This window comes from Salmo salar, chromosome ssa21 (genome assembly GCF_905237065.1).
Source record: "Salmo salar chromosome ssa21, Ssal_v3.1, whole genome shotgun sequence".
NCBI lineage: Eukaryota > Metazoa > Chordata > Actinopteri > Salmoniformes > Salmonidae > Salmo > Salmo salar.
In genome coordinates, this window is record NC_059462.1 from 50772519 (window position 1) to 50799536 (window position 27018).

General features: G+C 39.1%; 2 protein-coding genes and 1 pseudogene across 2 annotated transcripts; 1 reads left to right on the forward strand and 2 right to left on the reverse strand.

Moving 5' to 3' along the window:
* Window positions 1-1090: 1090 nt before the first annotated feature.
* hoxd12ab (homeobox protein HoxD12ab) lies at window positions 1091-2219 on the reverse strand. The gene is made up of 2 exons (NM_001139556.1): window positions 1631-2219; window positions 1091-1402 (listed from the first exon to the last, which is right to left on the reverse strand). The coding sequence occupies exons 1-2, from the start codon at window positions 2175-2177 to the stop codon at window positions 1164-1166; spliced, it is 786 nt and encodes a 261-aa protein (NP_001133028.1). The 5' UTR covers window positions 2178-2219; the 3' UTR covers window positions 1091-1163.
* Window positions 2220-4088: 1869 nt separating this feature from the next.
* LOC123729533 (homeobox protein Hox-D13-like) lies at window positions 4089-16232 on the reverse strand (annotated as a pseudogene).
* Window positions 16233-17166: 934 nt separating this feature from the next.
* On the forward strand, window positions 17167-21899 carry LOC106582494 (homeobox even-skipped homolog protein 2). The gene is made up of 3 exons (XM_014165658.2): window positions 17167-18188; window positions 18535-18773; window positions 19704-21899. The coding sequence occupies exons 1-3, from the start codon at window positions 17783-17785 to the stop codon at window positions 20316-20318; spliced, it is 1260 nt and encodes a 419-aa protein (XP_014021133.1). The 5' UTR covers window positions 17167-17782; the 3' UTR covers window positions 20319-21899.
* The last annotated feature ends 5119 nt before the right edge of the window (window positions 21900-27018 follow it).

The following is a 27018-nucleotide window of genomic DNA, read 5'->3' on the forward strand; positions in this document are numbered from 1 at the left end:
ATAAATGAATTAAATTGTTTACTAGCAAACAAAACCATAAAGATCATATAGGCCAAAGAGTGAGAGCTTATATTCAGGAAGTAGTAAATTAATGTAGGTCTATTTAGGAATAGCCTATCTGTGGTTGATGTGCCACTTGATCAAATAGCCCTCGTGCACGTGCTGGACAGATATTTAAATAGCATGGACCACTTGTGTTAGCGTGGAGTGTTGAGCAGTTCTTGTAGCCTCAAAATGTCTACACGAATGTATACATGTGCATAATACACACACTAGTCGGCATGGAATTGTATGAATTGATGTAAATGTTTAACTTTTCTAGATAAGTGTATCTATCTATCTATCTATCTATCTATCTATCTATCTATCTATCTATCTATTTAGCCGATATCACACATGATACTAATATTGAGCCAGTAAACTGTTCAAATTAGGCCTAGTCATTAACTGGACCCCCAAGGCAGTTTTAATTTAATATAGAGAGAACGCTATAGCTTACCCAAATCATTCGATTGCAGCGCCAACAGCTGAAGGCATTGTTTAGCCTATGATTATGCATACATCAAAAATAAGACAAAAACACATTTACACACAATTATTATAGCCATGCGCTGGACATGCAAACACTTAAAAAAAAAAAATAATCCAAAACACTTTTTCATGGTTCATTTTAAACCACCGACAAATACGAACTTGAGCTTGGACGAGCATTTCCTGTAGGCCCAGTTTGATTTCAGGCAGGACTGACTCGTCCAATCAGATAGGTGCAATATCCTTTTCTAACCAGATAATCAATTTTTATTTCGTCAATACAATGCAGTAGGGTAGAGATTAAATTATAAATAACATTCATTTTGATACTGCAGAAATACAAAAATAAACTATTGCACACCTATATTAAACGTTCTATATAAAACCAAAATAAACCCCTTTTTTTTCTAAGAGCGTACCTTATCACTGAGTTATACAATCAGAAATACTAAGTGTGGTCATTGAACAAAATAATTAGATGTATCCAATTAACCCAAATCGCATGCTTTACAAAACACTCAAAACACAAGTTTAATATGTGCCTTTCTGAAAATAAATAGAGTTTGAGGTTTGAAGTGGTTGTGCTTGTGTGAACAGAATCCACACGAGGTCACTTTCCGGACCCAAGGCTCTCAGTACATGGAGAATGCATGCCCGCGCATCACTAGTCTCTTCTTTTTCATTCTGCGGTTCTGAAACCATATTTTGACTTGTTGATCACTCAACTCCAGTCTGTCAGAGAGTTCCTTACGTTTTTGCCTGGTTATGAATTCGTTCACCATGAATTCGTTTTCAAGTTCAGCAAGCTGTGGCTTTGTGTATGGTTTTCTCTTCTTTCTCAGTTTCGCCTGTGAAGAGCACCAGGGTGCGCCTGGAGAACGGAAAAACGGTCCTTAGCATCTTGTGGATCTCTTGGTATAAAAAGCAACATGCCATGCTGAAGAATTCAGAAGCAGGCATGGTCTACAATTATCATCGCGTAAACATCAAATATAACAATAACTATGATTTGGAGGTGACGTTATTAAATTAAGAAATAAATAGTCTAGACATACAGAGCAGTTTAATTTTAAAATAACAAAAATCGTTAGATGCTTACCGTCAGAAAAAGCCGTGCTGGCACATGCATTACTTGTAGATGGTTGAATTCGGGGATTTGAATTGGCCGACTGCTTGATGCCGGCGGCAAATGCCTGGTTGGTGTAATTCAGTTCGTGTTGTGCACCGGAATTATGTGACCGTCTGTCCAAGTTCGACAATGCATATTTCGAGCTATCGGAACTGATAACTCCATGTTCACCAGAAAAGGCCTGCGCGTGTCTAGCAGGTTCTTCTGGTTTGTGGTTAACATCCTGAAAGTAGTATTTACTGGACTTGTTGTGGTCGTTGGGATGAGTATTTACAGGCACTGAATTGGGTAGAAACGGCGGAGAGTAGCCACTAATGGCGCGGCTCTGAGGCGGAGATGTGCACGAATTTAGGGAAGTCCACGGGAGCGAGCACACCTCTCGCCTGTTGTAGGAAATCTGATGCAGCTGGGGGAGAGGAGCTCCATTGCTCCGCAAGTTGGGAAAATATACCGACTCCGGGATAGGGAAATTCAGAGAACCAACATAGCCAGAATTCAGAAGATTTTGCTCACACATTTCCATGAAGCTCTCGCAAACGCTTCTTACAACCCTTTTAGCGACTGCTAAAAAATAAAGGAAAATGAATTGTTGATTTGTTAATGCAGTGTCACGTGATATGCAAAACATGTTGTTCAGTCCTACCATTGGCCATAACACTGCACGGAAATATATTCTACAAGGTAAGGTGATGTTAAGAGAAAAATACAAATACATGTATAGGCCTATATTAAAAATAGAAATGGGATGTTTTTTAAACTAGATGTTAGATGGTTAAATTGAAATCGAAGAGACGATTTTCAATGCCAAGAGATGTTTCTATAAGGCATTGTTGCTAGTTAGCTATAGTCTACCATTTATTGTTATAATTGAAACAAAATATATGTTCAGTGCAAGACAATGTAATATACACAAAATATGCTCAAGTTAAGAGAGAATGTAGCTATTTTTACTTAGGTCTATCATAGGCCAAGCGACTAAGATTTAGCTAAAAGTATTTTGATGTTGTAAAAACAAACATTTCGATAACGTAACCAACATGAATGATAGTTTGCTGCGAAGACTATTCCAACAAACACCACCATTATTATTTTACAAGGTCAGTTAAGTTTTACAAAGTCAGTTACTTTCAATGACGGCCTAAGAACAGTGGGTTAACTGCCTTGTTCTGGGGTAGAAGGACAGAGTTTAACGTTGTCAGTTCGGGGATTCGATCTCGAAACCGTTCGGTGTATTACTGTTCATACAATTTCAACGCAATAATACTAGCTAATCCTACTAAAAAAATGTTGAGTATTACATAAATCCCAAATCGTATTCTTCCTCTATTCACAGCTCATGGATATAGGCCTACATATACCTCAAACGACTGAACATAGTTACATTTACATTTACATTTACGTCATTTAGCAGACGCTCTTATCCAGAGCGACTTACACATTGGTGGATTCACCTTATTAGAGTTGTCTTATTAGAGAAATTGTGATTCCCCACTACTGTCACTGTTTTATAAGCCATTTAGAAATGAATGCATTATAGCATTAAGTATATAGAAAAATAAGCCTGCAATGGTCAAACAAACAACGCGGTAGCCTTGCATACCTTCAAATGAATTGCTTCTCTCAGTAAGACCACAACATGATAACAAATGAACAACTATATTGGAAGAAAATAGATATTATAGGCCTACTCCTGTTCATCCTACCTTTTGTGCCATTTGAAAAAGACCAATCCCGTTCAGGCCTATGGCTATGGTTAATTTGTTATTCAATTATACATCAACGTATTTTTTCATTCACACTTTTAAACAGTACTATCTCTTGACATATATAGTAAAGAAATGTCCTCTTTTGATACGTTTAATTAGCAAATACAATTGAAACATCAAAATATCTGATTTAATATAAACAATAGACAGTGACTCAACCTATCAGTTAGCAGGCATTACAACACATGAATATGAATATTTACCAAAAGAACTAATAGCTGAGACAATAATGATAATGGACACGATGATTTTGAAACCATATTGTTACTTGTCTCTCAGGAAGGTTGGTGGAAGAAGCTATCCGTAGTATTTTCTCTTTGGTAATAAACTCTCGTAGTTCCTTGAGCTGTAGTTTCGTGAAGGGCACCCATTATATCTCCAACGTCTGTATAAAGTGCGGACATCTGGCTGGTTCATCTTTTTTTCCCTCTACACAAGTATGGAACAAGAAGAACGTACATGTTTCGAGAAGAGGAAAATAATTTTGACATGATATTACCACAAACGTAAATGTCAGTTAGTAGTGTGGTCTTGTGTGTTTTCAGGCTAAAAGACAGAATTTATTCATTCTTCTGGAACCCTCGGGTAGGCAAACTAATAAAAAATTAAAAATAAACGTACTAAAGCCATTGTAAGTGGGTGAAATAATAATTCAAAAGAGGTCAAAGAAGATATAACTGACCTGTGAGAGATGACTTGCAGAAATGCGAGCACTTGGTCTATTCTCTGGTATAATACAGTGGACTGCTCCAACTACTAGCCCAGATCCATTGATGATAGTCCTCGATAGGTAAAACACGCTCATGCCTCGGATCTCCAGGACCAGCCCTGATTACAGTAGGTACATCATAATATCCAGCGATTCTTGGGTAGCCTTGGAAAACATCCCCAACATCTTTCAGTCTGGACTGCATTTTTACTGCAGTGTAGGAACTTAAAAAATAAATGTAAAAAAACAAGGAAGAAATGCATTGGTTTATCTTTGGAGTATCCAGATAGAGGATAGAGACGCCGGGGAAGTTGATTTCATTACACTCTGTTGTAATATATTACTGTCAGGGAATTTGCAACCAAAGTAACTACTCCCGAAATGACAGCCAAAAGTGAGTGATGGATTTGCAGTTGCTGTAGACAGAGTTGCATATTGTTGAAGAGATTCTGAGCCAAGAGAGTTCGGTTTGACTTAAATTGTGTACCGTTACCGTTATTCCTGAAGCAGACCTGCTTGGGCGAGAGCCGTGAGCAGATTAATAAATACTACGATTAACAGAGGAGATGTTATCTCCCAAGACCGTAGTCACATAGTCCTCTCAGATCCACAAGGTACTGCATTGCAGCGCGTGAAACCAAACCAAGGAGGAAGACAAATAAGCCATTATACACGTTTCGCTTGACTAATTACAGAACACTGACAACTAAATGTGGTTGGTCAGTTGCTTTCACGTGACATGCATATACACTATGAATAATGATTCATCTGAGTAATAGGCTATCGTGGTTTTGTTTTTGGCAAGAATAATAGAAAATAAGGAAAATGTTAATTATATAATACTCAGCTTTCCAAAACTATAAAACGTAAAAACTGCAAGACATTTGAATATTAAATAGGTCTATGCTTAGGCCTATAGAATAAGAAAGTGACTTCATAAGAGACTTCATAAGTGACTTCATAAGAGACTTCATAAGAGACTTCATAAGAGACTTCATAAGTGACTTCATAAGTGACTTCATAAGGGACTTCATAAGATACTTCATAAGTGACTTCATAAGAGACTTCATAAGTGACTTCATAACAATGGTTTTGTATTGTCAGCAAATGTATAAAAAGCCTATTTTATTCATCACTGACAGCTTTTATTTAACGGAATATATACAGGTTAACTTAGGCTATAACGTTTTCGTTGCCAACTTCGCCAAGACTTTCTCACGGCTGAACCTATCTGAACTGCAACCAACTACTGAAACAGCCTATTCATTTTCACGGGTAAAAATACATCCTGAACTGAACAAACAAACCAAAAATCAGAACAGAAAAAAAAAGAAGGTTATTGTCTGAAAATGGGAAAAAAACATGAACACTTGTTAAACGTGGGAAGCAGCTAATAGCACATTTAAAAACTGTTGCATGCTTTGTGTCGACTTCATTAGTTATTCTTAAAATATTTATATCAAACTAGTTATGCAATTGTAATGAGAAAAGACACAATGGTATATTCAAAATAATTCCATGATATAGCAATATAGGAATCAACATCTTTCTAACTTCGTGTTAAAAACAATGAACGCATGTTGAGTTGCGTCACATTCAAATATACACATTTTTACCATTAACAATATTTTTCAAGTGGCTATTGGGATCGTTTTTTCCGTTGGGAATACACAAACCACTGTGCTAGCATTTGATTGGAATAGGAGTCTACCACTATTCACACATTTTTGTCCTCGTTTTAAACTATAATTCAAGCCTTATACATCTATTGGCATCGATGTCATTATAGAATCAATAATCCAAACATTGTTCAAAGTCTTAGAATTGAATTTAGGCAATATGCAATTTCAGAAGGATCTCCATTGAGGCTTTACTCTGCTCAAGGTTACGCCAAATACTAAATAGTCAACTCCAATAAAAACAGACAATTGAGGCAGCTTTGCGTGATGTATTGTTGTCTCTACCTTCTTGCCCTTTGTGCTGTTTGTTGTCTGTGCCCAATAATGTTTGTACCATGTTTTGTGCCGCTACCATGTTGTGTTGCTACCATGCTGTGTTGTCATGTATTGCTGCCATGCTATGTTGTTGTCTTATAGGTCTCTCTTTATGTAGTGTTGTGTTGTCTCTCTTGTCATGATGTGTGTTTTGTACTATATTTATATATTTTATTTTGTATTTTTAATCCCAGCCCCCATCCCAGCAGGAGGCCTTTTGTCTTTTGGTAGGCCGTCATTGTAAAATAAGAATTTGTTCTTAACTGACTTAGATAAATAAAGGTTAAAATTCAAAATAGCACGAAATGGAAACACTATCGCACTTGAACATCACACTTGAACTTGCTGTCTGTACTTAACGATATAATAGACACCCCCCCCCAAATAAAGGCATGTTGTCAATAAAAAGTTGTGTTCTTCAAATCAAATCAAATAAAGATCGAAAACAGGGAGCATACAACACAATGCGTAGCTGCACATCAGAACTGATGAACGCTACAGTGTATTCGGAAAGTATTCAGACCCCTTGACTTTTTACTAATTTTGTTACATTACAGCCTTAATCTAAAATGGATTAAATTGTGCCCCCCCTCATCAATCTACATACAATACCCCATAATGACATCACAATACCCCATAATCACGATGCAAAAACTGGTTTTTAGAAATGTTTGCACATTTATAAAATAAAAAAAAATGGAAATATCCCATTTACATAAGTATTCAGACCCTTTACTCAGTACTTTGTTGAAGGACCTTTGGCAGTGATTACAGCCTCGAGTCTTCTTGGGTATGACGCTACAAGCTTGGCACACCTGTATTTGGGGAGTGTCTCCCATTTTTCTCTGCAGATCCTCTCAAGCTCTGTCAGGTTGGATAGGGAGCGTTGCTGCACAGCTATTTTCAGGTCTCTCCAGAGATGCTTGATCGGATTCAAATCCGGGCTCTGGCTACTCTAGGACATTCAGAGACTTGTCCCGAAGCCACTCCTGCGTTGTCTTGGCTGTGTGCTTAGGGTCATTGTCCTGTTGGAAGGTGAACCTTCACCCTAGTCTGAGGTCCTCTCTCTGTACTTTGCTCCGTTCATCTTTCACTTGATCCTAACTAGTCTCCCAGTCCCTGCCACTGAAGAATATCCCCACAGCATGATGCCGCCACCACCATGCTTCACCATAGGGATGGGGCCAGGTTTCCTCCAGACGTGACACTTGGCATTCAGGCCAAAGAGTTACATTTTGGTTTCATCAGACAAGAGAATCTTGTTTCTCATGGTCTGAGAGTCTTTAGGTGCCTTTTGGCAAACTCCAGGCAGGCTGTCATGTGCCTTTTATTGAGGAGTGGCTTCTGTCTGGACACTCTACCGTAAAGGCCTGATTGGTGGAGTGCTGAAGAGATGTTTGTCCTTCTGGAAGGTTCTCCCATCTCCACAGAGGAACTCTAGAGATGAGTCACCTCCCTGACCAAGGCCCTTCTCCCCCCATTGCTCAGCTTGGCCAGGCAGCCAGCTCTAGGAAGAGTCTTGTTTCTTGGGGACCTTCAATGCTGCAGACATTTTTTGGTACCCTTTTCCAAATCTGTGCCTCTACAGAATCCTGTCTCAGCGCTCTACGGACAATTCCTTCGACCTCATGGCTTGGTTTTTGCTCTGACATGCACTGTCAACTGTGGGACCTTATATAGACAAGTGTGTGACGTCTCCAAATCATGTCCAATCAATTGAATTTACCACAGGTGGACTCCAATCAAGTTTTATTTTTTTCTCCAATCGAGACTTTCTTTTTTATATTGTGTTATTATTGGCTGTACGGTTGTTTATTCCATGTGTAACTCTGTGTTGTTGTTTGTGTCGCACTGCTTTGCTTTATCTTGGCCAGGTCGCAGTTGTAAATGAGAACTTGTTCTCAACTAGCCTACCTGGTTAAATAAAGGTGAAATAAAAATAAATAAAATAAAAAGTTGTAGAAATATCTCAAAGATGATCAATGGAAATGGTCTGAATATTTATGTAAATAATGTATTTCTTTTTTGTAAATAAATTTGAAAACATTTCTAACAATCTGTTTTCACTTTGTCGTTATGGGGTGTTGTGTGTAGATTGCTTAGGATTTTAATTTATGTAATCCATTTTAGAATAAGGCTGTAACATAAAAAAATGTGGAAAAAGTCAAGGGGTCTGAATACTTTTCCGAAGGCACTGTATAGTTCCTATATTTCTAACGGCCATAACAGTGGCACACACAGAATAGACGTTTTTATACTGTTCATAACTAGTTGAATTCCTAAGGTCGAATCAGTCGGTGTACAGCGAGTGTAAACTTTCTCTGTGAGTACAGTTTGGGGCATAATACTTACATTTGAAGATTCTGTTGAAGCTAATGAATAGAGTAAACCTTGTAGCACAAATCTATTGTCTAAAGGGTGGCAGCCTGTAATGGTAGAAAGTTATCACTAGATGGCTCTATCAGTTTACATTGAAAAGGGATTCATCAATTGTGGAGACTACAGTAGCTGAATATCCACCACAGTCCAAAGCAAGTTCTACACCTGTGGGCTTAAATTACTTCCTAACGAGTACAATTTGAGAAGTCGAAAAACAAACCAGACAATCGATTTGTGCTCTACAACCTGCTGTTTTGTATTTGACTTCTACTCAAACGAGTGTCTTAAAAGGTTGTTGACAGACTGCACACTGTTATAAAACCTGAGGGAAGTGAGACAGCAGAACGTGTCCACCTTTAGCACACTAACGTCAAAGACCTCATCAGTGAGTCACAAGTGCAACAATTAGACTTGATGAAGAGCTTTGGGCATAGGTTCTTAATTAAAGTTAACTAAATGATTCTAAAATGAAATAGATATAAAATAACACTGAACTATTCCAATGATAGAACCTAAGTATCATGGCTAATTTCATTTAACATTTACATTTAAGTCATTTAGCAGACGCTCTTATCCAGAGCGACTTACAAATTGGTGCATTCACCTTATAATATCCAGTGGAACAACCACTTTACAATAGTGCATCTAAATCTTTTAAGGGGGGGGGGTTAGAAGGATTACTTTATCCTATCCCAGGTATTCCTTAAAGAGGTGGGGTTCCATCTACAATTACTCACACAGAGTATGCCTATTTATTTCGATATAAATATGAATTCAAACATTACATAATACGAATCAACCAATAACGATACTATTTGTTTCATGTATTTCATAAATACATACTTTTTATATTTAAGTATTGTTGGCCCTTTTTGGGAAAAGCCTTTCAAAAGCTGACTAGTTTTACTGATAAACGACAGCTATAGTAACCTATATCACGTGACATAATAGTCTATTCATGCATCATAAGGGGAAAACACATGGCTAGACCTACATGTTTTGTTTACTCACAAAATGACAGCCAGCCTATATATCAGGTGACATAATAGTCTATACATGCATCACAAGGAGCCAATTTCCCAAATAATTACAATTTTTGTGCTAATATCCCATTGTGACATCATAATTGTGACAAAGTATGTAACATCAATTTGTGACATCACAATACAAATTGACACTTCCCTAAGCCCCGCCCCACTTGGTTACTGTTGCAACCGAGGACAACATTTTCCCAGTGCTTTCCAATTCCCCATTCAACCACTGACAAACTATTATTTAACCTTTATTTAACTAGGCAAGTCAGATAAGAACAAATTCTTATTTACAAAGACGACCAACCAGAAGGCAAAAGGCCTCCTGCGGGACGGGGGCTGGGATTAAAAATTAAATATAAAATACAAATATAGGACAAAACACACATCACGACAAGAGAGACACCACAACACTACATAAAGAGAGACTTAAGACAACTACATAGCATGGTAGCAACACATAACAACACAGCATGGTAGCAACACAACATGACAACAACATGGTAGCAACACAACATGACAGCAGCACAACATGATCGCAGCACAAAACATGGTACAAACATTATTGGGCACAGACAACAGCACAAAGAGCAAGAAGGTAGAGACAACAATACGTCACGCGAAGCAGCCACAACTGTCACTAAGAGTGTCCATGATTGAGTCTTTGAATGAAGAGATGGAGATAAAACGTTCCAGTTTGTGTGTTTTTTGCAGCTCGTTCCAGTCGCTAGCCTCTGAAAAGAAGAGTGACCCAGGGATATGTGTGCTTTGGGGACCTTTAACAGAATGTGACTAGCAGAACAGGTGTTGTATGTGGAGGATGAGGGCTGCACTTGCGACGGGTATACCGAGATGACCAGTTTACAGAGTAGTATAGAGTGCAGTGATGTGTCCTATAAGGAGCATTGGTGGCAATTCTGATGGCCGAATGATAAAGAACATCCAGCCGCTCGAGAGCACCCTTACCTGCCAGTCTATAAATTACGTCTCCGTAGTCTAGCATGGGTAGGATGGTCATCTGAATCATGGTTAATTTGGCAGCTGAGTTGAAAGAGGATCGATTACAATAGAGGAAACCAAGTCTAGATTTAACCTTAGCCTGCAGCTTTGATATCTGCTGAGAGAAGGACAGTGTACAATATAGCCATACTCCCAAATACTTGCATGAGGTGACTACCTCAATCTCTAAATCCTCAGAGGTAGTAATCACACCGGTGGGCAGAGGGGCATTCTTCTTACTAAACCACATGACCTTTGTTTTGGAGGTGTTCAGAACAATGTTAAGGGCAGAGAAAGCCTGCTACTGCTTGAGCTATGTTGTTGATGTAAATTGATAAGAGCATGGTACCTAGGATCGAACATAGCAGAGTCAAATAGGAATCCTAACCTAATGAAGTGGTGATTAAAGAGCTCAGCCAAGGGCTCCTTGTCAGTAACAACCACCTCATCAAAGGACATGGGTAGCTGTGAGGAGGAGGGTTTATTCTCCAGGTCTTTAACCGTTTTCCAGAACCTCTTGGGGTTAGACCCACAGAGAGAGAACTGTTCCTTAAAGTAACTAACTTAGGCCATCCGGATAGCGTGAGTGCACTATGTATGCTTCTGCACAGCGATTTGCCAAATGGAATTCTTGAAGTGGAGTAACTCTGCAATATCACGGTCAAACCAGAGGCTGAACCTATTTCTTTTTCTTTATGGGCACGTATTTGTTAACAATACCACTGAAAAAAATAAATAAATAAGGTCCAAGCGTCTTCGAAAGAGGGGACCAAGCTGATACTACACCAATTTACAGAGGTCAGGTCATGAAGGAAGGCTTGCTCATTAAAGTTTTTTTTAGCAAGTGTCTATGACAAATCAGGACAGGTCGTTTCACTGAGCAGCCGTTATGAACACAGGCTGTAAAACAGTGATCACTAAGGTCATTACAGAAAACACCAGAATGATACCTGTCAGGATTATTTGTGAGGATAACAGAGAGGAGAGTAGCCTTTTCTGGGTGTTTGGAGTCATACCTTGGTAATAATCTGAGAAAGATTTGGGGAATCCCATTGCTTTAGGACTTGGTCAGGTGGTTTAAGCATGTCCCAGTTCAGGTCACCTAGCAGGACAAATTCAGACTTAGTGTAAGGGGCCAGGAGAGATCTTAGGGCAGGTAGGGTACAGGCCGGTGCTGATGGAGGACGATAACACCCAGCAACAGTCAATAAAGAGTTATTTGAAAGTTTAATGCGTAAAACCAGCAAATCAAATTGTTTGGGGACAGACTTGGTGGAGACAACCGAGCACTGATGGTGTTCCTTGGTAAAGATTGCCTCTCCACCGCCGTTGGAAGATCTGTCTTGCCGAAAAAGGTTATAACCAGAAAGGTTAACATCAGTGTTCAAAACACTCTTTCTTAACCATGTCTCAGTAATGACCAACATACCTGGATTGGAGCTGTGAACCCACACTTTCAATTAATCCATTTTAGGTAAAAAAAAAGCTCCTAGTTTTAATGTGCAGAAAACCCAGGCTTTTACGAGAGCAGAAATCAGTGAAGCAGATATCAGAGCACAAGTCAGAATTGGGGCTAGCAACAGTAGCTGGGCCAGGGTGTACATGCACATTTCCAGATATCATCAGCAGTAATACAATCAGGGCTCGGCAGAGGACAGGGAGAGCTCTGTAGTATTGGTTTATGACATTTGAATGTGCATTAGATGGCAACAAGAACATATTGTACAGCAATTTCATCAGGTAACATGAATACAAAACCGGCGAGAGGTGGTTAGAATAGGATGCGAGGCGAAAAGTCTGTGTAACCAATAGAGAGTCAGAGTCCAGGGTGTGGGAACAAACATAGTCTGTCCCACGGTTGGATAAGCAAGCATGTTCATAGTCAACAAAGCACGCAGGAGTCATGAGACAAATATCATAAAGCACAAGAGAAAAATATAACGACTTGGGGCTAGCCATTGTAAGTTCAGAGTCACTCGTCCCACAGTGCATGTTTGCTGGAGGCAAGCAAAAGCTCGGGAGAGAGGGGAGAGTGTGGTGGGGGTACCTGTACCAGACAGGAGGTGACAGGCCAGGGCAGACGGTGAACAGATCGCCAGGTGGAATCCAAGCAGCAGTGCAGCAGGCAACGGGAGAAGGTGTTACACCCACTTGGGAGAAGCTTTTTTTGGTAGGCAGATTCCTTGTAGAAAATCACAGCTTGCTGGCTAAAGTAACTAGCAATTCTCTGTCCACCGTATATTCCACGTGGAAAGGAGGTTGTTAGCTATAGCTATATCTTTCCAGTTTCGGCGAATGGTCCTTTATGATGTCCAAACACATTTGCCCTGTGGCTGTTGAATTTGAGATTCTGAGGAGGATTTCTTCTCTGCACAGATGGAGGGGGCGTCGGCCTGTGTGTCATGGGCGTTGTAAGGAGTGACCAAAATGCAGCGGGTATATTGATCATCTTCTTTATTTTATAAAGAAAAAACACTTAAACAAAACAAACGACGAAAACAGTCCAGTAAGGTGTACAGACTATACTGGAAACAACCACCCACAAACACAAGTGAAAACGAACGCACTTAAATATGGCCTCCAATTAGAGACAACGACAACCAGCTGCCTCTAATTGGAGGTCATTGAAAAACACATAGAATTAGAAAACTAGAATTAAACATAGAAATAGAAAATATAGAACATTAAAAAAAACGAAACACACAAAACAAACACCCCCTGCCACGCCCTGACCAAACTACAATGACAATTAACCCCTTTTACTGGTCAGGACGTGACACTGTTTGGTGGTCAATGAGAGACTGAGAGCTAGCTAACCAGCTGAGCTAACAAACAATGTAACAAAAGTATAATTTTGTATTCGAAAAATACTCCATCTTTCTGCATTTCAGGAATCACAGTAGCAAGTACTCCTGGTAGACTGTTCAATTATTTAGCCATTTTTTTTTAAAAATGAGAAGAAAACTATTTTTGACACTGGGTTTCATGTGACCGGAGCTTGTCCTAGGTGTTGGACTCAAGGGCAGTTGCTGCTATCCATTGGAGCGCTTCAATTGGATGCCCAAAATTCTGGGGAGGGGTTTCGTGAAGGGTCAACCCACGCTTTCTCATATTAGAATTCACCCATTGTTCCTTGTTTAGCCCACAAAACAGAATTCTAATTCCAAAGGCTGATCTAGTCCACTTTATCTTTGTCAAGACATCCCCAAAGAAATCCCTAGGATCCCTAGGAAAAAACTAGGAAAATCAGCTCCAAGTGATTTTAAATTTCCAAAGTATTCCCACGCATGACAGAGATCGTGCCAGAAGAGATGGCTGCCGTTTTACGGGCTCCTAACCAATTGTGCTATTGTGTGTGTTTTTTCACTGTATTTGTAACTTACTTTGTACATAATGTTTCTGCCACAGTCTCTTATGACTGAAAAGAGCTTCTGGTGCTGGCAATAAGATGATACTCAACGAGCTGTATAAGGCCATAAGCAAACAAGAAAAGGCTCATCCAGAGGCGTTGCCGTTGACTTTAATGCAGGGAAACATATCCGTTTTACCTCATTTCTATCAGCGTGTTAAATGTGCAACCAGAGGAAAAAAAACTCTAGACCATCTTTACTCCACACACAGAGATGCGTACAAAGCATTCCCTTGCTTTCCATTTGGCAAATCTGACCATAACTCTATCCTTCTGATTCCTGTTTACAAGAAAAAACTAAAGCAGGAAGTACCAGCGACTCACTCAATAAGGAAGTGGTAAGATGACGCAGATGCTAAGCTACAGGACTGTTTTGCTAGCAAAGACTGGAATATGTTCTGAGATTCTTCCCGATGGCCTTGAGGAGTACACCACATCAGTCACTGGCTTAATCAATAAGTGCATTGATGACATTGTCCCCACAGTGACCGTACGTACAGTTGAAGTCGGAAGTTTACATACACTTAGTTTGGAGTCATGAAAACTTGTTTTTCAACCACTCCACAAATTTCTTGTTAACAAACTATAGTTTTGGCAAGTCGGTTATGACAGGTCGCAGTTGTAAATGAGAACTTGTTCTCAACTAGCCTACCTGGTTAAATAAAGGTGAAATAAAAAGAAAAAAAAGAAAAACTGTGTCTTTAAACAACTTGGAAAATTCCAGAAAATGATGTCATGGCTTTAGAAGCTACTGATAGGCGAATTGACATCATTTGAGTCAATTGGAGGTGTACCTGTGGATGTATTTCAAGGCCTACCTTCAAACTCAGTGCCTCTGCTTGACATCATGGGAAAATCAAAAGATATCAGCCAACTCCTCAGATAAAAATTGCAGACCTCCACAAGTCTGGTTCATCCTTGGGAGCAATTTCCAAAGGCCTGAAGGTACCATATTCATCTGTACAAACAATAGTACGCAAGTATAAACACCATGGGACCATGCAGCCGTCATACCGCTCAGGAAGGAGACGCGTTCTGTCTCTTAGAGATGAACGTACTTTGGTGCAAAAAGTGTAAATCAATCCCAGAACAATAGCAAAGGACCTTGTGAAGATGCTGGAGGAAACAGGTACAAATGTATCTATATCCACAGTAAAACGAGTCCTATATCAACATAACCTGAAAGGCCGCTCAGCAAGGAAGAAACCACTGCTCCAAAACCGCCATAAAAATGCCAGAATACGGTTTGAAACTGCACATGGGGACAAAGATCGTACTTTTTGGAGAAATGTCCTCTGGTCTGATGAAACAAAAATAGAACTGTTTGGCCATAATGACCATTGTTATGTTTGGAGGAAAAAGGGGGAGGCTTGCAAGCCAAAGAACACCATCCCAACCGTGAAGCACGGGGGTGGCAGCATCATGTTGTGGGGGTGCTTTGCTGCAGGAGGGACTGGTGCACTTCACAAAATAGATGGCATCATGAGGAGGGGAAATTATGTGAATATAAAGAAGCAACATCAAGACATCAGACTGGAAGTTAAAGCTTGGTCGCAAATGGGTCTTCCAAATGGACAATGGCATACTTCCAAAGTTGTGGCACAATGGCTTAAGGACAACAAAGTCAAGGTATTGGAGTGGCCATCACAAAGCCCTAACCTCAATCCAATAGAACATTTGTGGGCAGAACTGAAAAAGAATGTGCGAGCAAGGAGGCCTACAAACCTGACTCAGTTACACCAGCTCTGTCAGGAGGAATGGGCCAGAATTCACCCAACTTATTGTGGGAAGCATGTGGAAGGCTACCCGAAACATTTGACAGAAGTTAAACAATTTAAATGCAATGCTACCAAATACTAATTGAGTGTATGTACACTTCTGACCCACTGGGAATGTGATGAAAGAAATAAAAGCTGAAATAAATAATTCTCTCTGCTATTATTCTGACATTTCACATTCTTAAAATGAAGTGGTGATCCTAACTGACCTAAGACAGGGGATTTTTACTAGGATTAAATGTCAGGAATTGTGAAAAACTGAGTTTAAATGTATTTGGCTAAGGTGTATGTAAACTTCCGACTTCAACTGTAGATATAGTCTTGTTCATCACAGGATGGCCTTCCTACTCACAGAAAATGGAACACCTCAACGCTCAGGCATTGTGATAATCCAGGGAAACTCTGGGGGGCGCCAAAGGATGCATACACGACGTCCCTCCCCGCTTTGTTACATTCCGCCACCGAATATATGATGCATTCACCGTTAACCTTACCGTTAGGAGCCATTCTCCCTCTGAATCTGACACCATTTAGGAGACTGAGCATTACCTGGATGTATTCTGTTCCAAACAATATTACAATATACTTTATAGTTCATGATGCCTAAAAGATCTAGAAGCAACACATCGGGAGACATGCTACTAACTCATCACAATATTAATACCACAATATTTGATAACAGAAAAAACTATGTGATTGCAACCTGTGTAACCTATATATTTTGAGATACCGGTAGTAACCTGTGTAACCTATAGATTTTGAGATACCGGAAGTAACCTGTGTAACCTATGCATTTTGAGATACCAGTAGTAACCTGTGTAACCTATGCATTTTGAGATACCGGTAGTAACCTGTGTAACCTATACATTTTGAGATACTGGTAGTAACCTGTGTAACCTATAGATTTTGAGATACCGGTAGTAACCTGTGTAACCTATAGATTTTGAGATACCGGAAGTAACCTGTGTAACCTATACATTTTGAGATACCGGTAGTATAGTTCTAAAATATGCACGTCACCAAATCATATACAATACACGTCTGATTATAATACAATTCCAAACCTGTGTAAAAATAGGTCATATTTCATGAGGAGGAGTTTGATTGAGCTCAATAAAACATAATTATTCCAGGCTTGAAAATGACGAAAAGAAAGAAGAAATTAGTCTTCGTTAGGTCCAATTTCTTATTCATTGTAATTCATTCTAAATCACAGTATTGTTCGAGAAGTAATGGAAACAATACGCTACTAATAAAAACCGAAACTGCCAATATCACAAGCATTGGTTACACCACACTGTATCTGACATACATTGTTTAAAAAGTGAAACAGTTATATTCAAAATCATAACTGGCATTTAAATGCTGTTAAATGCTGTTTAAATGCTGTTAAATGCTGTTTAAATGCTGTTAAATGCTGTTTAAATGCTGTTAAATGCTGTTAAATGCTGTTGAAATGGATCTCACAAAAGAACTATTTCAGTAATAATGTATCATTCAAAAATGCCTCAGTGAAATGATCGATGGAGAAAGAAGCAGACTGTGAGAAGAGAACGGAGAAACAACAGAGAATCAAAGCATAATGATATTCCCAAAAGAAGAGGGAGATTGTTGCCGCGCTCATTTTATGAATCAGGCTGTCAGTTTCAGGCGAGGCCAAACCCACGGGCAGACTCGGATCAATCCAGGAACACACACTCACTCCACTCCTCACTTCTCCTCTTCCGCTCCACGTGTATATACATTCGTCTGACCGCAGGCCGCCGCATCCATCATCAAATGAACGGCATCTCGTATTTATTTGCTTTTAAACCTGGTACGATATATGGTCATTCGAGCAGCGTTCCTTTACATTTTGGCCTAAAAATGATTCACGGGTCATTTTGAACGGTCATTCGTTGCTCGCATTGCCATTCTATTTATTTTTACGTCTCTCTCTCACAAAAAAAGGTGTTATATTATTTAGAGACAGTTGCTGATCTGAATGCGGATTAACTCCGCCACAACTCATCGGAGCACCAGCCCCGGAAATCGTTGTTTTTCTTCTACAAGGCTTAATGATGGAGAGGAGAAGAAAAGAGATGATTCTGATGGAGAGAGGTCTACACAGTCCCGTGTCTGGCAAAAGGCTCTCAAACCTGTCAGACTCGGCTGGAAATTCAGTGTTGGAGGCCCTCGAAAATGCTCAGCACAGTGATCGACTAAACCCGACAATATCTTCCGCCTCGCTTCATGGAAGTCTCGGGAATATTCCAACCAAAGGCAAGTTCGAAACGGATAGTCTTTTCGGTGCCCACCACAACAGCGAGAATAATTCCTCAGCGGAGATTTCATTATCAGAAAGCAGAAAGAAAATCCACTTATACCCTGAAGTTTCTCAAGACTCAGACATGAACAGTGATGTGGAGGTGGGATGCCCATCGTATCGTTCCCCGAGCCAACACAAGGAAAACAACAACAAAGGTAATATTCACTTGGACCTCAAATGTAATGATCGAAATAAATCATGAAAGATAAATAAATGTATTTGATATCTTAACACGGATAATGGATAACAATACCAATATTATAATAATAGAACAATATTATAAATAATAATAATAGGCCTAATAATAATAACTAATAAAAAAAAAAATTGTCTTTCATTTTCAAAAATGTCACAGCTATTGCTACAAAATGTATTATTTAGAGTATAGGTATCATCTCATGTGATATCATAACAATATATAATAGCCAATATACACAACAGCATTGCCTATAAAGCTTAGATGAGAATATCGAATAATAATTACATATTTCTTTCCTAAAGGTTTTTCTGACAATAATTCTGGAGGCTCCAACACAAATTCATCCTCCTTTTCCAATCTTAACGGCAATGGAATGTGTTCAAACATGTCAAATGCGGATCAGGTGAGAAGGTACCGGACTGCATTCACCAGAGAACAAATAGGAAGACTCGAGAAAGAGTTTTACCGGGAAAATTATGTCTCAAGACCAAGAAGATGTGAACTTGCCGCATCACTCAATCTACCTGAAACTACAATAAAGGTAGGCCTGTGTTCTGTTATATGCATACAGGGGCTCACGAGTGGTGCAGCGGTCTAATGCACTGCATCTCAGTGCTAGAGGCGTCACTACAGACGCTGGTTTGATTCCAGGCTGTATCAGAACCTGCCGTGATTGGCAGTCCCATAGGGCGGCGCACAATTGGCCCAGCGTCGTCCGGGTTTGGGTTTAGCCAGGGTAGGCCGTCATTGTAAAATAAGAATTTGTTCTTAACTGACTTGCCTAGTTAAATAAATGTTCAATCTTTTTAAAAATGTAAAATACATGACATAATAATGTAGGATACATCACAAATAGTTAGGAATGTATAAGCTACAATTATATTACCATTATATTACACACTCCACTAAAACACACGCTGGTCAACATGCATACATCGGAACACACACACACACACACACACACACACACACACACACACACACACACACACACACACACACACACACACACACACACACACACACACACACACACACACACACACACACACAGAGAGAGAGAGCGAATCAGTTTGGTATAATTCACAATGTGAGAAAGACAATAGTCTACTCGAATCTATTCCAGAAATGAATCTGAAATGAAGTAATGAATGAATGAATTAATCTGAAATGAATAAATGAAAAAAAAGTCACTATTAAAAAAAAAGTCAATACATTTCTTCAACTTGCTGATTTGTTTAAGGGTCCATAAAGATAACTATTCACAAATCATGTATACTGGCCTATTCGTTTTAAACTCTTCATTTGATCAAACTTGCATTAGCAATGTTTACGCAGTAAATATTGTTACAGGCACACGAATGTCCTGATCACTGGGAAAATGCATGCGAGTCGACCCGATATTTTGTAATGCTACAATTCGGGTTGGATTTAATAGGGTCCTAAAGTTAACATGATTCTCTGTCTGTAGGTATGGTTCCAGAACAGGCGGATGAAGGACAAGAGGCAACGTTTGGCGATGTCTTGGCCTCATCCAGCAGATCCAAGCTTTTACACCTACATGATGACGCACGCGGCAGCCACCGGAAGTCTACCATACCCTTTCCATTCCCACATGCCTCTGCACTATTACCCGCATGTTGGTGTCACAGCAGCTGCCGCTGCCGCAGCTGCGTCTGGTGTTGCATCGTCACCTTTCACTACCTCCATTCGCCCTCTCGATACTTTCCGTGCACTCTCCCATCCTTACTCACGCCCAGAGCTTCTCTGTGGCTTCCGGCACCCAGGACTTTATCAGTCACCCGCAGGCCTCAATAGCTCTGCGGCAGCATCAGCAGCAGCGGCAGCAGCAGCATGTGCAGCCGCGGTCAGCGCGCCATCGGCTACAGGGCCATGTTCGTGCCTCAGTTGTCACAGCAGCCAGGCGGCCAGCGCGCTAGGCTCCAGAAGTACCAACACTGACTTCACCTGCACCGCATCCGGGCACAGGTCCGAAAGTGGATTTTTTCCCTATTCTGCCGCTGTCCTGAGCAAAACCTCGGTTCCATCACCAGATCAGAGAGAGGAATCTTCACTAAACGGATAACTTCATCACTGGAAGATCTAAATCAAGTGCAGTTGGTTCTGTTTTATGCTTTGCTATTAGTTTATACATAGGCCTACATCTACGACTCCAATATTTGGTGGACAAATAAAGGTAATTTCAAAACAATTAGCATAATTTGCATTTTAAAAAAAGAAGCCAAAAAGTGTTAACATTGGTAAGTGCTAAATCGACAGTAATTGAAAGGACTATTTTGTTAGTGCGTCGGTGATGAAGCTTTACTTTTATTAATTCACAACTGGATTCCTGTGCCTTAAAACCTAGAAATAACTATCTAATTCAGTGATAGGCCCACGGTACTCCACTTATATCAAATATATTTTCCATCAATTATCTTATTTTCAAATTTCCCAGTTATATTTTGGTATTAATTTAAGGCACTGTAAAAGTAAGCAAAAAAACTTCTTTTTTTTTCTCTGCATTTATCAAATCAATGCTGGCCATTGCTTTTCTCTATGAAATATTGTTACGTGTAGTTTCGTTATTAATGTAGGTTATGGTGAGATTCATATTTACAATATGTGTCAAGACAACTACTACTGAATAATAACCGGTACAGCTCAAGGGATATACCTAATGTTCAAGTAAGGTGCATAGAATTTTGCACCGCTTCGAACTTGTCAGTAATGATGTTAAGAATAGAGGATTATGGCGAAAATTGCCAATCTTGTACCTTCACTCCTCGTTCTGAGACCCGCTGTCGGGTGCTAATAATCCCCCGAGGGAAGTCATTAGACATGACAGATAAAATACTTAGAACATACAACATTGTTCTTGGTGCATAGATTGTACCGTTTAAAATGTGACATTCCTTACATGTGAAGGTTAAAAAAAAAAATAATAATTGGACTCGGTAGAGCCAATGTTCGTTTCAGTTAGATGTTGGACGAACGCCCTTTACACTTTTCCTGTTATATTTCCGTTCTTACATTGCTGATGTCATATGGAGCAACGTCGACTAACGTCATTCAATAAAACACGGTATTTTCATCCTCTCCCAATAGGTCCCCCTTCACTCAACATACATATCGTTAAAATAGTTTTTAACCAAAATATTTACCAATGATCCATGACGTGTAAATTACATTTCTTAATATAGATATATATTTTAATAATTTATGTGACTTGTTGAATGTTTATTCAATTTATATCCGTATACACTGGAGATCATTCACGCCTATTTCACCATCATATTTATTATATTGTAAGGTACACATGGTTCTATAGCAACTGCAAACCAAATAAGTCTTATATCATGCAAAATACATGTTAGAAGTCCATTCATGTTAAAGGCGAGAGTACATGTTGTACTACATTGAAACAAGGCCTCCAAGGGCTGATAAACGATAAGTGAAACCTGTTTAAAGGATTGAAATAATGAAATACTAGTGTATTGCCCTGTCCCCAGGGTCTCTGAGATACATGGATCTGTATATTATATCTCTGTATTTAAAATATTACCAACTGTATACATTTACACATTTTAACTTGAGAAAAAAATGTGCAATATCTAATGTAATTTATTAATGATGTTTGTTCTTGGGAAATAAATATTTAAACATTTTCCTATCTTTGTCTGAGATATTGAATACACACTATATGAATACATGTCGATATTATTGTCAAAAATCACAGGTTTGAAGAGGCATGATAAAAGTGAGATAAACGTGAGTTCATCTTTGGTTATGGATATCATGTATTTACATGTTTAATCAATATGTTCTTAACTGACTTGCCTAGATAAATAAAGGTTAAATAAAATCAATAGGGAAGCCATATATGTAGAATATATGAAGCAGGGTCATACTGGCAGGCTACTTGGGTACCCTGATACCATTTCTCCCCGGAAAGTGTGTCTGGCATTAATTAAAACGACGCAGAAAACTATTGGGAATATGAAGACTGTTATCACGGGTCATTCCGACCCTAAAATGTACCATTATTATGACATTACCTCTAAATTATACAAGCTGATAGTGGCGTTAATTACAGTTGGTTAAATATATACTAGAGTGCCTTCAAGGGACTTAGAGATAAGTTACATTTTTTTGAACGTCCCCATTAAAGAAATAGGATTAGGGCAGCAGCAGATTTGGGCGTGATATGTCGCCATGTTTCCCTGGCGAAGGTTCCAACCCATACAACAACAAAGGCATTGAGTTAGATGGAGATATAATACAGGAAAAGACAGCGGAAAAACACTGCCCACAATAACACGATCAGTTTTGGATCCAATGTGCAGACTGAAAACATAATGAATCGTACAATGCAGAAAACTGTCACCTTTGCCGAATTGCTTTTGACAAGAAAATTAATCTGTGGGTTGTTTAATATATTGTATATTTTCTTTATTTCGGTGCTAATAGAAAAAAAACGAAGTAAATGTCCACCAGAGATAGAAAAACAAAGATCGATGATCCTGCCCCTACTGTCAAACCACTCCTATTTAATTGACTGTATTTTATGGGTAATTAAACTGCTTGTTGTAAATTGAAGATGTTAAAGAAACGACACGAACACTACATTTACTGACATTCATCGCATTTTTTGACATTGACTATCTGATCAGCCCGTCATGCTAACCTCCCAATTCTTCATTACATAGTGTTTATGATCTGTTACAGGAAAACTAGCTTGTTCCAGAGTGATTGATTGCCTTATTAACGCGTGTTCTTGTAAGTGTGACCGAACTGATTACGATGCATATGTTTAGAAAAATGTTTCATTTAGCTGACTGCAAGTAATGTAGGGTGACAGCTGCTGCGGGAGGACAAAAACCTAAACTACAGGGAGCATTTGGGGCCAAAACACACCACCGTTAAGGTGGAAATACAAAATAAGAAACTGACCCGATTGTTCCATCTATGGATTTGGAAATTGTTTAAACAATTTGTTATTGCTGAAGTTATTGAATAATGCGTTATGTTGCCTTCTGCATCAGTACTGAGACTTCAAATAGTAATTTGGTTATAATAGCGTGGTATAATAGACCTCTATCACCATAGTAATATAGACCTATCTAAATAACAGAAAATCTACATTTCTCTTTAGTATTTTTGCATTTTTGGCATCCAACTCATTTACAAACATGACCTCACATAAACAGACACATGTCAACTTGATTTAATCAGGTGTGGAGAGCCTTCTCTGGCATCATGCTAGGAACACATTGTCCTTATTTCAGTCTGATGCTGTCAACAGTCTAATGACATGCCAGATGTTTCCATATTTGCCGTGCAGGCTAAAGGTATAATTGTAGACCTATCATGGCTTTCGAAAAGGGAGCTTTATGCTATTATTAGCCTACAGAAGTAAAATAATATCCACCCCTGTTTGTCTCTAATGAATGCTTCTGCTCAAATGTTACTTTCACATATTACATGACATAAATGTAGCTATAACCCATTAAGACAGAATTAAATTGTTAAATTAACTTATTAGCCCATAATGATGATGAATGATATATTAATTCAGATTCAAGCCTGGCAATTTGACGCATGTTGATAGTTCTCAAATAACATTTAGAATAGCAGGTCATCCCCTCAATCAATATAAGCATGTAATTCGGTCTCTCGTAATATATATATATATATATATATAAAAAAAAATTCTTCATGAATATGTATTGAAACATATTCGCAATTATCTGTGGAAATTACCTTCACTGGATTAAACATAAATTCTTGCACGGTCTTTCTTGCTGGAGACTATTAAAGTGGTATGATCCACAGGGCATTGTTATTAAAGCGACTTTGTTCTTCTACCGCCTGCACCAAACGCCCGTTTGCCAATATATATTATTTTCTTTTCGTAAAGGATATGCCTATATTAGCATACATCTCAGGTTTGCGATTCAACTCTGTTCATGCAATCAACATCACACGTTTTTCTCCATAAATTTAGAAATCCATTTGATTGAAATACAGAACTATCCCTGTGCTTGAATATTTGTAGTGTAGCCTATTCAGTATGGCCTAATAAACTTCACACAGCTTATTGGATACACCTGTCTTCCGGATTCGCATATACAGTTGAAGTGGGAAGTTTACATACACCTTAGCCAAATACATTTATTAAACTCCGTTTTTCACAATTCCTGACATTTAATCTGAGTAAAAAAATTCCTTGTCTTAGGTCAGTTAGGATCACCACTTTACTTTAAGAATCTGAAATTTCAGAATAATAGTAGAGATAATTATTTATTTCTTTCATCACATTCCCAGTGTGTCAGAAGTTTACATACACTCAATTAGTATAGTTTAAATTGTTTAACTTGGCTCAAACGTTTCGGGTAGCCTTCCACAAGCTTCCCACAATAAGTTGGGTGAATTTTGGCCCATTCCTCCTGACAGAGCTGGTATAACTGAGTCAGGTTTCTAGGCCTCCTTGCTCGCACATGCTTTTTCAGTTCTGCCCACAAATTTTCTATAGGCTTGAGTTCAGGGCTTTGTGATGGCCACTCCAATACCTTGACTTTGTTGTCCTTAAGCCATTGTGCCACAACTTTGGAAGTACGCCATTGTCCATTTGGAAGACCCATTTGCGACTAAGCTTTAACATCCTGACTGATGTCTTGAGATGTTGCTTCAATATATCCACATAATTTTCCTTCCATATGATGCCACCTATTTTGTGAAGTGCACCAGTCCCTCCTGCAGCAAAGCATCCCCACAACATGATGCTGCCACCCCCGTTCTTCACGGTTGGGATGGTGTTCTTTGCCTTGCAAGCCTCCCCCTTTTTCCTCCAAACATAACAATGGTCATTATGGCCAAACAGTTCTATTTGTGTTTCATCAGACCAGAGGACATTTCTCCAGAAAGTACGATCTTTGTCCCCATGTGCAGTTTCAAACCGTAGTCTGGCATTTTTATGGTGGTTTTGGAGCAGTGGTTTCTTCCTTGCTGAGCGGCCTTTCAGGTTATGTCGATATAGGACTCGTTTTACTATGGATATAGATACTTTTGTACCTGTTTCCTCCAGCATCTTCACAAGGTCCTTTGCTGTTGTTCTGGGATGGATTTTCACTTTTTGCACCAAAGTACGTTCATCTCTAGGAGACAGAACGCGTCTCCTTCCTGAGCGGTTTGACGGCTGCGTGGTCCCATGGTGTTTATACTTGCGTACTATTGTTTGTACAGATGAACGTGGTACCTTCAGGTTTTTGGAAATTGCTTCCAAGGATGAACCAGACTTGTGGAGGTCTACAATTTTTTTTCTGAGGTCTTGGCTGATTTCTTTAGATTTCCCCATGATGTCAAGCAAAGAGGCACTGAGTTTGAAGGTAGGCCTTGAAATACATCCACAGGTACACCTCCAATTGACTCAAATTATGTCAATTAGCCTAACAGAAGCTTCTAAAGCCATGACATCATTTTCTGGAATTTTCCAAGCTGTTTAAAGGCACAGTCAACTTAGTGTATGTAAACTTGACCCACTGGAATTGTGATACAGTGAATTAAAAGTGAAATAATCTGTCTGTAAACAATTGTTGGAAAAATTACTTGTGTCATGCAGAAAGTAGAAGTAGACTTGCCAAAACTATAGTTTGTTAAAAATACATTTGTGGAGTGGTTGAAAAATGAGTTCTAATGACTCCAACCTAAGTGTATGTAAACTGTAGCCTATGAGCCTCTCAGTCCAGGATAGTTGCCACAGAATAATACAAAGCACATAAGAACTAGGCAATAAAAAAAAAAGGTACTCTGTGTCCTAAGAAAACTCATAGTGCAATTAACCTGTGACATGCACGGTTATAGTGACAATATCAGGAACATACCTATTGGAAATATGCATTACATTCACTATTGCTTGAACATAACTATCTGCAATGAGGCAGGAAAAGGAGCTGACCAGTGCTGAAACTGACTGTTTTCTACTGTATCCCATCAATATATACAAGGGGGGAAAGTTGTGACTATTGTCAATCACATAATGTAATTGTACAGTGCCATATATTTAAGTAATAAGGCCAAAGGGGGTGTGGTTACGGTGTATTGGCCATATAGCATAAACCCGAAGTGCCTTATTGCTATTATAAACTGGTTATCAATATAATTTGAAACGGTAAACAAGTATTTTTGCGTCATTCCGTGGTATATTGTCTGATATACACAGTGGTGTAAAGCACTTGAGTAAAAATACTTTTAAGTACTACTTAAGTAGTTCTTTGGGGTATCTGTACTTTACTTTAGTATTTATATATTGGACAACTTTTACTTTTACTCCACTACATTCCTAAAGAAAATGAGGAACTTTTTACTGCTTACGTTTTCCATGACACCCAAAAGTACATCGTTACATTTTGAATGCTTAGCAGGACAAGAACATTGTCTAACTCACACACTTATCAAGAGAACATCCCTGGTCATGCCTCTGATCTGGCAGACTCACTAAACAGAGAACATCCCTGGTCATCCCTACTGCCTCTGATCTGGCAGACTCACTAAACAGAGAACATCCCTGGTCATCCCTACTGCCTCTGATCTGGAGGACTCACTAAACAGAGAACATCCCTGGTCATCCCTACTGCCTCTGATCTGGAGGACTCACTAAACAGAGAACATCCCTGGTCATCCCTACTGCCTCTTATCTGGAGGACTCACTAAACAGAGAACATCCCTGGTCATCCCTACTGTCTCTGATCTGGAGGACTCACTAAACAGAGAACATCCCTGGTCGT

What these genes read in the sequence shown, in the direction of transcription:
- LOC106582494 (XM_014165658.2), top strand. Translation starts at nt 17,783, where the DNA reads ATGATGGAGAGGAGAAGAAAAGAGATGATTCTGATGGAGAGAGGTCTA. An exon ending in CAAGGAAAACAACAACAAAG is followed by an intron (nt 18,189 to 18,534) that starts GTAATATTCACT and finishes TCTTTCCTAAAG; the next exon opens with GTTTTTCTGACAATAATTCT. An exon ending in TACCTGAAACTACAATAAAG is followed by an intron (nt 18,774 to 19,703) that starts GTAGGCCTGTGT and finishes CTCTGTCTGTAG; the next exon opens with GTATGGTTCCAGAACAGGCG.
- hoxd12ab (NM_001139556.1), bottom strand. Translation starts at nt 2,177, where the DNA reads ATGTGTGAGCAAAATCTTCTGAATTCTGGCTATGTTGGTTCTCTGAAT. An exon ending in CAGCACGGCTTTTTCTGACG is followed by an intron (nt 1,403 to 1,630) that starts GTAAGCATCTAA and finishes TCCGTTCTCCAG; the next exon opens with GCGCACCCTGGTGCTCTTCA.